The 13,568-nt window shown below is 29.5% G+C and overlaps 1 protein-coding gene across 1 annotated transcript in view; it reads right to left on the bottom strand.

The window, feature by feature from the left end:
- Positions 1-9,889: 9,889 nt before the first annotated feature.
- LOC119599869 overlaps positions 9,890-13,568 on the bottom strand; it is a 277,552-nt gene continuing 273,873 nt past the window's right edge. The window contains exon 7 of the mRNA XM_037949780.1: positions 9,890-10,119. Within this exon, the coding sequence (XP_037805708.1) occupies positions 9,890-10,119 (230 nt within the window). The remainder of the gene's footprint in view (positions 10,120-13,568) is intronic.

The raw sequence follows: 13,568 nt of genomic DNA, 5'->3' as shown, positions 1-13,568 counted from the left end.
CCGCAATGGATTGCAATTATTGTAAAGAAAAAATTAATTTAAAAGTTAAAATGTCGTCTTCCAATGCATCATAATGAACAATCGAGGGATATTATTGAATACCCGATCCAAAACTCAGGGGGTTTAAATAGTCAGATGTTCTTAAATAGGAAAAAATGCTGCTATAAATAATATTCAGATCAATTACCAAAAATTTCAATTTTTCGGAACAAAAGTGAATTTTTTCTATGTTATAGTGTACAGAATTTTTTATTATAAAATAGTTACATTCAAACAGGTAAAATTTTCATGTATTTTGTTAATATCATTAAGCCAAATACATATTGAAATTATATGTATACTTACTTTTGTGACGTAAATTTTGCACCTATTTAACTACATCTTAAATGAGAACTCAAGTAACCAAAATAACCCGGAAGAAAGTAGTGAATAATAAATATCTTAATTGTTTTTAATTAATAAATGTGTTACTTTTTTGATTTTTGAAAAAATAATATCCTTTTTTAAATAAAACCAATTGTCAGTATTTCTGTATACTTATTTTTGAGATTAAGTGTACATCATACATCCACTCCTTTTTCAGATAGCGCCTTTCTTAACGTTATGTAGTTATCACGACTTAATCCCAGCTGCAACATAAGCGCAATAGCTTCTTCCTCAGTGAACGTTGTATCAGATGATGGTGTGGGTATACTCTTTACAATTCTTTTCAGTCGTCTTGGTGATGCGGTTGGAAGAATATTTGCAATTTTTATGGCATCCAAAGGCTGTTTTTCTTTTCTTAACATTGCTTTAAAAGTGTCCGAAACTTCTTCGTTAGATAAGGTTTCTAGTGAAGTTGATAACCTTTTCCTCTTAGATTTTGAGCTCAAATCCTCATACTGCTTACAGGGAGCACCAACAGTTGATACGCAAATAGAACTTCTACACATTCATCCAGCCAATCAGAAAATTTCGATCGAAATTTAGCAATGGAATACGAACACTCTTCAGTTTTATATCAACTGATTTTATAAAATTTTCAATTTTACATATATCAGTTTTATCCACTTTATTTTTATGTGCAGTTTCAATATATTTCAATAAGAAGTTCACTTTTCTTGAAAAGGAGCTGAAGAGTGTTCAAATAAAATGGAGCACAAATCATTTTTTTTAGTACGATCGCCATGGTTAGAAAATTAAAATAATAAAACCTGTCTTATATATTAATTACAGGTACTTAAATTAATTATTTTTTAAAGGGTTATGATATTCTACCTAATATCTAACGTATCCTTATGTAATGAATTTTTCCTCAATAGGTCACTTTAATAAGCTACCTATTAAAGTGACCTATAGGGGTAAAAATCATTACAGTTTAAAAAATAATACCTGAAAATTTTTTAATATATGTAACAAATTTAAGAGTTAACGTTATGGATGAAAATAATAGTGCTAGGTAAATTTTCTAAAAGATGTTGAGTTTTCCCTAATTAATTTGTCACTTAAAAAACATTAGGTAGGCATGTTATATATCAATGGAAAGGTAATTTTGTCTATTTTTCAAAACTGTATATAATTTTTGAAAATTAAAAAATTCGCGGAATACTTTTTTTAAAAAAATTAAAAAATGTTTTTTATTCAGTTTTTGCGAAGATACAAATTTTTCAAATTGCAATAAAAATTTTATTTATGAATTTTTTGATGAAATTTTACAGTTAGGTAGATTTTTTACTCAAAATCTAAAATTAAATAAAAAGTTCGAATTTTCTTATTAGAAATCCCGGAATTCCCAAAAAAGTTTTAAAAAATCCCAAAAATGGGATTTTTTGGTTTTTTGCCTATTATATCCATACCAGGGGCGGGGTTATCGAAACCCGTTACAAAATGATTAAGAACATATTGGGTCATATAAAACAGGTCACTATAATTTGATATCGACTATGCGATTTGAGAATTTATGCTCAAAATTGAATTTTCTATAAAAAAATAGGGTTTTTGGATGGACCTGGTCCCCTCGGTATCAAAATTTTTAGGTTTTGTTTCATTTATCGTATTTTATGTAAAGTCAGCTTTTCAAAAAGTATAAATTCTATATACATCTTCTTAGAAACTTTTTAGATAACTTAAAAGAAAAAGATACTTTTTTCCCAAAAAAATGGCAAAAAATCGCCTTTTTTTTAATTTTTTAAATTAAAATGCCTATAACTTTGGACTCAGTCATGATTTTTACATAATTCTTTCACTGCTTGATATATAAACTTGTTGTTAAGCGAATAAAAAAAGAAATGGCGAAAATCGGGAATATTTGGACCCGCTATTATCAAAAAACTAAAGTAAGAACGGTAAAAATTTTAAAATTTTAATTTTCAAATGCGAATATCTCCTAAACTATAAGAGATAATTTACTGCTCGGAACTCAAATGAAGAAATAGGATCGTTTTAAAAATTTAACATAGCCGAGGTGTCCTAATTTGAGGACCCCCCGCCGGGCCCCTGGTTGGCCTATAAGGTCCAAATTCAAAACCTAAACTCGACAACACCTCCTCTTTGTGCATACCAAATTTCATTAAAATCGGATAACCGTTTAGAAGTTACCGAATTATTTCCCTCTTTTTTTTTCCTATACCACTGTGCGTCGGTCTTGGCCGACTATATGATACAGTACACCAGTTATGAATATTAAATGTGATTTATTTTTCATAATAAAGCATTTATCTTGAATATTACCTTGATTCCGATTTATTTAAGCAATTTATTGACGAAAAACTTATTTTCTAAAAGAAGCTTTATATGGGGGATAGGAGCCAATGTGGACCGATCCCGATAAAATGCGCTGGATAGATTTGTATTTATATAATATTTATATAATATATATAATATGCTAAATTTCATTGCAATAACAGTGCTAATAAATGAATTGCGGATATTCAAGTCACTTTCTGAAGGGGGCTTTGTGTGGGGGCTAGGGTCAAATGAAGTCCGATCAAGACTTGTATAAAACTTAGTTGTGTAAATTTATATTATACATAATTATGAGCTCAAAAGCCCATTTCGGGGGGTTCAGTTGTATGGGGGATAGGTGAAATAATGGACCGATTTTAACCATTTTCAATTTCGTCCTTGAGTCAAAACAAACGTGTATTCCAAATTTCATTAAATTATCTTGAAAATTGCGACCTGTACTTTGATAACAACGTTTACATGGACACACGGACGGTCGGAAGAACGGACATCGTTAAATTGACTCAGAAAGTGATTCTGAGTCGATCGGTATACTTTAAGGTGGGTATAGTACTAATATTTTAATGCGTTACAAATTATGCTTAGAACAAAAGCATTTTAAAAACATTTTAAATCAGGAGAAAGGGTTGTTGATATTATAGCAAAATCCCTCAGTTAATTTAGATGACTAAAGTTGAAAACCATTACGATAACACTTTTGATTTTATTCTAAGAATTCCTTATTTTTAATTTTAATATTTTTGTTGTTTTTGTTTTTTGCATTACTTCAATGAATTGTTATATTTTAAAATAATAAAAACTATTTAAAAAAATATTTTTATTGAAAAATCTATTCTTTCAGCTAAAATTATGAATCTCGGAACCAATTAAATGAAAATCAATACACATGTATGGAAAATCGTGCTTCGTTTTGCGTCGTTTCGGTTTGGGTCGCTTTTCTTCAGGTCCTATTAGCGACGCAAACCGGGGTATTAGTGTATATCAGTAGTGCTCAAACACATACTACCATACTTTTATTTGTGTTGGTAAAGCAGCAGAGAACAGAATTCAATTCAAAATAAAAGTATACTAATAAAGTGACTACAAACTATAAAGTATATGCTAACTGTCTAATATTTATTATGGATTTTGACAGCCAGCGTATAACAAAGTCTATATATAAAAAACTATCAACTGTTCTCTCATGTTCTCCTACATTAATTCGGCTTTCTCAAAACTTTGTTGTTGTATTTCTGTGTGTATTTTAAAAACGTCGCGCACAGACCTTGCTTTGACAAGTGCTGATCAGCAACTGATTTGATTTTGTTTTTTAAATTGAGAGGAAACGAATTGATATTGCTCATTATAAAAAGAAGAAGAATTAAACCTATAGTGTATGTGTATCAACTTAGCGTCAGCAGAATTTTCTTATCTGCCGGTCCACACTAGGAAACTTTTTTGGGAAACTTTTGATTTTGCGTGAGAGAGAGAAAGAGAAAGAATATCATTCATTTCTCTCGCGGTACGGAGTTTCCCGTACTCGGAAACTTGTTTTGTGACCGTGACCAGATAGCTGAATATTTTAAAGATGTTTGCACAATAGCCGCTCTATAAGTATGTGGAACCACAGATAAACATTGGCGTAAATCTCCTCCTAGCAGTAATACTTTTAAATAATTATAATTTTCTAGCTATACCCAGTGTGCTTCGCTTCCCTAGAAACAGTATAAATAAAAACCCTTTACGATTTTTCATATTTACATTTTACGGTAAACCAACTGCCATTTCTTTAGTCGGCAAACGGTGGCTTTGATATTAATGTCATCGACCAAAAGACAATTGTTTTGTGAAAATTTCAATGCCATAGTAAACACATTAATGGATGGTATCAGTCCCCTATTGCTAGATATAATTTTTGTATTTAATTCATTGTTCGTGCAAAATTTGAGCATTCTAGCTCCAATAGTTTCCCCGATATACGAATTTTTGTTAGGAAGTACCATGCCCCCTTTTTCTAATCCGCCCATATTTGTCTTAAATCTTAAATATTGATATCAAAGTGGGTCAGACGAATTTTGAGCACTACAAATTTAATAATTTCTCAGATATACGAATTTTGGTACTAACTTTATATGGGGGATGACACGCCCACTATTTCTTACTTATTTATTCTGCCAATGAAATTACAATTTCATACTGGCAAGCAGTAATTAAATACTATTTAATATATAAAACAAGTAAGAAACTATTATAGTCGGGCGTGGCTGACCATATGATACCCATCACCAATTGGTAATATTAAATGTGATTCATTTTCAATAATAAATCATTTATGTTGAATCTTACATAGGTTCCAAATAATGTCTGTTCATGTACGGTTGTATGCTAATTTCAACAGCCTTCGTCATTGGATCCAGAGAAGAGTATGTAACAAATTTTAACAAATTATTTGAAAATTGCCAGCTGTAGCGTGCACACAAGGTTACACGGTCACAAAGACGGACATAGCTTAATCGAATCCGAAAGTGATTCTGAACCGACTGGTATACTTAAGGACACATATTTTTGAATGTTACAAACATCAGCACATTGTACCAAATTTTGGATAGATAGTAGTATATTAGACGTAGTTAAGAGATAAAGACCCAAATTGGAAGGCTCGGTTGTATGGGGGCTAGGGCAGAAATTTAGCCTATCCTTATATAATATACTGTTGGGAATTAAGTTTATATAAAAGTTATTTGTGCAAAATTTCATCGTGATACCATGGACATTCAAGTCATTCTCTGAAGGTGGCTTTGTATGGGGGCTAGGGCTAAATGAGGCCCGATCATTACTTAAATTGACAGTGTTATTTAGGATTATATCAAACTAAATTATGTTTTTGGATAGATAGTAGTATTTTAGACGTAGTTAAAAGATAAAAGGCCCAAATCAAATTATCTCAAAAATTTCGACACACAAGGTTTACATCGACACACAGACAGACGGATTAAAAAAGACAGACAGACAGACGGGCATATCTTAAACGACTCAGTGATTCTGAGCCGATTGGTATACTTTAAGGTGGGTGTAGGACCAATATTTTTGGGTGTTACAAACATCAGCACAAACGCATAATACCCTCCCCACTATAGTGGTGTAGAGTATAATTAATAAAATTACGGTGATGATTTACGTTCAGTAGAAATTTCTTGATTGAGAAGTCAATATGACTGTATAGTTCAGACGTTGGCGCTAGTATTGTTCTGAGTACGAAGATTTTCGGCAATTTACATGTATACAGCACGATCGCATACGAATTTCTCAACAAGAGCGTCAAAAATACAAATATTTTATTTAGTTGCTTGACAGCATTCAACAAAGTAGGTTGATGTCGCTTTGTTTCAGAAATTGCAAACGCAATTTGAATAAACAGAAACACAACTTCAAAAACAAGAGCACAATTTTCAAAAACAACCTACACCTTAAATATTTTTCTAGAATGCATAACAATGAAAGTAAATAAGATCATTCTTATTTAATACTTTTTTGTACATTTTAATATGAAATGTTGTTTCTACGCGAAGAAATTATCATTCTTATGTCCATTGATTATTTTTAATCTTCAAAATTGAAAATAGCCAAATATTTTTTTTTTTCAGTGCAATTTCATTGAAAAAATACTAATAATGTGTGTGTAGTGGTAATTTTTTTCATCTGCTCTCTATACGCCGGTAAATGGTATAAATTAGTAGGTCATGATTCACCTTATCAAATGCTTTACTAAAATCTGTATACCGTGCTGGAATGGTGACAGAAGTGTTGAAACTTGGTGAGATAGTGTTTCTGTGACTATGCTCAAAAAGTTTAGAAATTCACATAATTTTGGCAATACCTCCATAATTTGTGGCCAGACAGAGAATGGTTAAAACGCATATGTTGTAATGTAAAATATAAAAGAGAACATAAATGAAAATATGTGTGCTTTGCACTGAAACAAAATTATAGTTTGTTACTTATTTTGTGTTAATTCATATTATTAGTATTATAAATGAATAACGGAAGTGAATGTATGTATGTGTTTTGATGTAAATATGTATTGATGCACAATTTTGATGTAAAATGTTTACATATGTTTTTAAAAGTATGTCTGGCATATGTAGTATGTAGTTGTATGTATGTGATGTATGTATGTATGTATGTATGTATGTATGTATGTATGTATGTATGTTGTATGTATGTATGTATGATGTATGTATGTATGTATGTACTGTTATGTATGTAGGATGTATGTATGTATGTATGTATGTATGTATGTAGGTATTTATGTATGTATGTATTATATTGTATGTATGTATGTATGTATGTATGTATGTATGTATGTATGTATGTATGTATGTAGTATGTATGTATGTGTATGTATGTATGTATGTATGTATGTATGTATGTAGTATGTAGTATGTATGTATGTATGTATGTATGTATGTATGTATGTATGAGAAAAAAAATCCCTTTTTCCCTACACCCACTTTTTATTTCCCTACATTTTTCCCTACACTACTTTTTTCCAAGTTTATCTTAAAAAAATACAAAAATAACATAAAAAACTAAAATATTAGCTCCGTTTTATAATATATGTACATATATACATATATATGTATTTTTTTTTTTAATTTTTTGAATGAAATTTCTAGAATTAAAATTTTTTTTCTGTTAATTTTACATAATACAAATCTTCCAAGCCTGACTCTTCAGTTAAGATTAAAAAAACAAGACAATTGATAGATTTATGGCAGTATCACGATTCGATGTTAAAAATTTATTTTATGTTTTTTAAGGTTTACTTTCGCGTTTACTTTTGCGGTTTACTTTTATAAATTTTTAGAACATTAAATCTATATGAAAGATTTTAGTATGTCGCATGTTTTGTAGACCTCAGTTCAAGAAACCCGAATTTTGGATTATGCCAGTCTTGTAGCGATATGTAGGTACATATATTGTAGAAATTACAAGCGGAATTTTTACTAACGATACACTTAAAACTGATTTCATTTTTAATTTTAAAGTTTAATACATGAAAGGGTATATTTTTAGTTGTTAAAAACTATGAAATTGAAAAATCCCTACAATTTGACAATAGTAAGAAATCTTTCCCTTTTTCCCTACACGTGAAATTTTTGAAAAAAGTCCCTACAAAAAGGGAAAAATCCCTACACTTGGCATCACTGGTGTGTATGTATTGGAGCCCTGCATGAGTAACTCTATTTGCTACACACAATGAGTGACTCATTGCTTTGCACTCAACTCATTGTTTGTTTAGAATAGTATTTACAAAGTTTTGTTATACTCAAACGCTGTGAGTACTATCAAGTGAATGTGCAACTACATTCAAATCGAGCGAGTAAACAATTTGTTTATGTTAAAACAATACAAAATAGATTGTTTGAATCGAATGAATCGATTCAAACTTTTTCTTGAATAAATGGTAAAAATTTTGAATGCTGTTAAAACTAGTTCCTGTGGCCCGAATTCGCTGAAATTTGGTAGTCTTGAGTACAATTGATGACAAGATAATATTATGTTCGAATATTTGAAATTAAGTTCGAAAATTCGAAGTTATGTTCGAAAAATTTTTTATGCTTTTAAATTATTCTTTGAGTCCAAAAAACTAATGTGTTGTTTCTAGATAACGAGCGAGTAGTTTGAGCACAAATTTTACTTGTATTTTGTTATTGTAACAAAAACAAAATACAAGTAAAATTTTAACTCAAACTACTCACACGTTATCTAGAAACAACACATAAAAAAAAATTTTTCGAAAATTCGAACTCATGTTCGAAAAAAATTTAAAGCTGATAAAACCAGTTTCCGTGGACCAAATTGGCTGAAATTTGGCAGTGTTAAGTACAGTTGATGACGCTACTATATTATCTTCGACTATTCGAAATTAAGTTCGAAAATTCGAAGTAATATTCAAAAAATCTGTTAATTTGTCGAACTTAAAAATTGTTTTGCTTTCACTCGATTCACTCACTGTATACTACTTGAATTGAATCACACAAACACTCTCATTACTTGTTTCGTTTGAATTGAGTATTGACTAACATTCCTTATTTTCAAATATACTATTCATTTCATTCATAAAACAATGAGTGAGTCAAACACAGTGTTTGAAAAAAATCAAATGTTTTAATTTATTATTTAAGTCACTCATGCAGGGCTCTAGTATGTATGTAATGTTTGTATGTATGTAATCGATACAATTTAGGCGATTAATTGCTTGAACAAATGAAAATACAAATATAATTATAATTATGAATAATTATATGTCTAATAAATCTTTCTATAAGAAGTATTGTAATGGCTTTTGGAAATATTCTCTGTGTATCTTTTCATAAAGAGAGCAACTGAATTAAATTGTTTTTGTTTTGTGTATAGTTTGTTTTTATGCTGAGAATATTTGTATTGCATGTGTATAAGTGAGAATATTAAAGTCTCCTAAAACAATAATTATGTCGTCAGGTGTAGATAGTTTTACAACGAGTTTTATCGCTGTAGAGTGACGTTCATATATGTCGATACTTGAAGCAGGAGGAATGTATGAGCAAGTGATAAAGATAGTCCTAAATTTAGTTTTAACACACGTTGCCATGTATTTAATATCTTGGACTTCATTAAGGATTATTTCTTCAGAAGGAAAAAGTGTTGATACTGCAATCAAAACTCCGCCACCTTTCCTTTCCAACTCTGTCACATCTATAAAATTGGAATTTACTGCACATTATTTCAGAATTGTGCATTTTCTTCTCAAGTTTATGTATATCGGAGCCATGTTTCAGTAAGGACTATGATGTTTTGCTCAATGTCAAAGCTTTGTAGGATAAATGACTTCAATTTGGTAAATTGACGAACAATTGTATCTTTGATCAAAAATTTGACTCGGTCAAAAATTGTTTCAGGAACCTGCTCTGTTACGGGCATTTATCTTATATATTTGGATATCATTATATACTTCCGTACCAAGTTTTTTTCTAATATGGACATTGTTGACCGTTATATCTTGAGCAAAACGGGTTGCAAATATCGTTTTTCTTTGAGAAATAGCTTTTATTGGGTATTTGATCATTAGATGGAATTTTATTCATTGACTACCATTGCGAAGGAGATACGGGAGGATACGAACAGGATGGAGCTAAGTTAGCGGTTAGATCAGATACAACGTTAGCGTAAGTTGCAATATTCGAGTAACATTGATTTGATTTGGAAAATCTAAAGTTGGAATTTGATTTTGACCAAAATTTGGAGTTTGGTTTAGATTTGAGGGTTGTGTAACGGCAAGCTTATTAGGAGCTGCAACATTAGAATCTTTAGGAGAAGTTGTTGATGCCTTAACAGTTCGTTTGCGTTTAGTTTTTGGAGAGGAAGCAAAATTATCTAAATTAGTGAATTTAGAGAAAAATTCACCATATTTAGTCAATTTTCCTTGTAAAATTCTTTCCTAATTTCTTCAAACTCGGTTTTATAACTTTTGAAGAAATTGTAAAATTCAATACCAATTATTCGGCAACTTGGACGGGTCCATTGAATATTTTTAGTTTTATCAGATAGTGCATCTCCATCAGGAGCTTTAACTCTTAATAGCCTGGTGGTACAGGTTTTTTATTCAAATCTACAGAAATTTTATTCATATAAACGATTTTTCTTCATGTTTAGTAATTTATTTTTTGTTAAAAAATTTTGTCGATTTAATCCGTTGATTTGAATAAATATCTTTATATTTACATCCAAAATTTTGTTAAATCAACAGAAATTTTGTTAAAACAGTGGTAAAATAGTAAAATCACAATTATTCAAATCTACATCTAAAATAGTTAATTTTACTCCCTTGAAGGGTGTAAATTTGAAGAATATATCGTTGATATGAATACAATTTTGCAAAAAACAGATAAAATAAAATACAAAGAAGAGAGAAATAATGAAATAGGGCTGTGGCTATGAAGAAATTTCGTTAATTTTAACTAAATTGCTTTTTTAATTTTAACTAAATCACTTTGTTAAAATTGAAGATATTTTTTCAATATAGCTAAAGGTATGTATAAATATATCGCAATATACAAGAAAAAATTAGGCAGAATAGTTGAAAATGTGTAACGAAAACTAGTTTATATTATTGCAAATTGTGGTTCCCTTTAAAGTGCTTGTGTTGTCAAATAAATATATTAAAATAAAATTAAATTAAAAGAAAATTTTATTGAACAAAATATAAATAAATGTAAACGTATAAATATTGTGCTTATATAAATAATAATTTAATATAAAGTTAAGCCAAAGTTAAAAGCCATTGGAGTGCCACAAAAATTGTCGACTACACGATGCACAGTGGTATAGGAAAAAAAAAGAGGGAAATAAATCGGTAACTTCTAAACGGTTAATCCGATTTTAATGAAATTTGGTATGCACAAAGAGGAGGTGTTGTCGAGTTTTTGGACCTTATAGGCCAACCAGGGGCCTGGCGGGGGGTCCTCAAATTAGGACACCTCGGCTATGTTAAATTTTTAAATTATCTCTTATAGTTTAGGAGATATTCGCATTTGAAAATTAAAATGTTAAAATTTTTATCGTCCTTACTTTAGTTTTTTGATAATAGCGGGTCCAAATATTCCCGATTTTCGCAATTTTTTTTTATTCGCTTAACAACAAGTTTATATATCAAGCAGTGAAAGAATTCTGTAAAAATCATGACTGAGTCCAAAGTTATAGGCATTTTAATTTAAAAAATTAAAAAAGGCGATTTTTTGCCATTTTTTTGAGAAAAAAGTATCTTTTTCTTTTTAAGTTATCTAAAAAGTTTGTAAGAAGATGTATATAGAATTTATACTTTTTGGAAAGCTGACTTTACATAAAATACGATAAATGAAACAAAACCTAAACATTTTTGATACCGAGGGGACCAGGTCTATCCAAAAAACCCTATTTTTTATGGAAAATTCAATTTTGAGCAAAAATTCTCAAATCGCATAGTCGATATCAAATTATAGTGAACTGTTTTATATGACCCAATATGTTCTTAATCATTTTGTAACGGGTTTCGATAACCCCGCCCCTGGTATGGATATAATAGACAAAAAACCAAAAAATCCCATTTTTGGGATTTTTTAAAACTTTTTTGGGAATTCCGGAATTTCTAATAAGAAAATTCGAAATTTTTACTTAATTTTGGATTTTGAGTAAAAAAATCTACCTAACTGTAAAATTTCATCAAAAACTATTCATAAATAAAATTTTTATTGCAATTTGAAAATTTTATATCTTCGCAAAAACTGAATAAAAAACATTTTTTAATTTTTTTTTAAGTTTTGAAAAATAGACAAAATTACCTTTCTGACAAATTAATTAGGGAAAACTCAACATCTTTTAGAAAATTTACCTAGCACTATTATTTTCATCCATAAGGTTAACTCTTAAATTTGTTACATATATTAAAAAATGTTCAGGTATTATTTTTTAAACTGTAATGATTTTTACCCCTATAGGTCACTTTAATAGGTAGCTTATTAAAGTGACCTATTGAGGAAAAATTCATTACATAAGGAAACGTTAGATATATTAGGTAGAATATCATAACCCTTTAAAAAATAATTTAATTTAAGTACCTGTAATTAATATATAAGACAGGTTTATTATTTGTAATTTTCTAACCATGGCGATCGTACTAAAAAAATGATTTGTGCTCCATTTTATTTGAACACTCTTCAGATCCTTTTCAAGAAAAAGTCAACATCTTATTGAAATATATTGAAACAGCACATAAAAATAAAGTGGATAAAACTGATATATGTAAAATTGAAAATTTTATAAAATCAGTTGATATAAAACTGAAGAGTGTTAGTTATTCCATTGCTAAATTTCGATCGAAATTTTCTGATTGGCTGGATGAATGTGTAGAAGTTCCTATTTGCGTATCAACTGTTGGTGCTCCCTGTAAGCAGTATGAGGATTTGAGCTCAAAATCAAAGAGGAAAAGGTTATCAACTTCACTAGAAACCTTATCTAACGAAGAAGTTTCGGACACTTTTAAAGCAATGTTAAGAAAAGAAAAACAGCCTTTGGATGCCATAAAAATTGCAAATATTCTTCCAACCGCATCACCAAGACGACTGAAAAGAATTGTAAAGAGTATACCCACACCATCATCTGATACAACGTTCACTGAGGAAGAAGCTATTGCGCTTATGTTGCAGCTGGGATTAAGTCGTGATAACTACATAACGTTAAGAAAGGCGCTATCTGAAAAAGGAGTGGATGTATGATGTACACTTAATCTCAAAAATAAGTATACAGAAATACTGACAATTGGTTTTATTTAAAAAAGGATATTATTTTTTCAAAAATCAAAAAAGTAACACATTTATTAATTAAAAACAATTAAGATATTTATTATTCACTACTTTCTTCCGGGTTATTTTGGTTACTTGAGTTCTCATTTAAGATGTAGTTAAATAGGTGCAAAATTTACGTCACAAAAGTAAGTATACATATAATTTCAATATGTATTTGGCTTAATGATATTAACAAAATACATGAAAATTTTACCTGTTTGAATGTAACTATTTTATAATAAAAAATTCTGTACACTATAACATAGAAAAAATTCACTTTTTGTTCCGAAAAATTGAAATTTTTGGTAATTGATCTGAATATTATTTATAGCAGCATTTTTTCCTATTTAAGAACATCTGACTATTTAAACCCCCTGAGTTTTGGATCGGGTATTCAATAATATCCCTCGATTGTTCATTATGATGCATTGGAAGACGACATTTTAACTTTTAAATTAATTTTTTCTTTACAATAATTGCAATCCATTGCGGAACATTGCCGTT

This window comes from Lucilia sericata, unplaced genomic scaffold, assembly GCF_015586225.1.
Source record: "Lucilia sericata isolate MDLA Ls3-8-SP2 unplaced genomic scaffold, ASM1558622v1 Contig000094F_arrow, whole genome shotgun sequence".
NCBI lineage: Eukaryota > Metazoa > Arthropoda > Insecta > Diptera > Calliphoridae > Lucilia > Lucilia sericata.
Note: the sequence above shows the minus strand (reverse complement) of the source record. Positions and strands in the feature narration are given on the sequence as shown.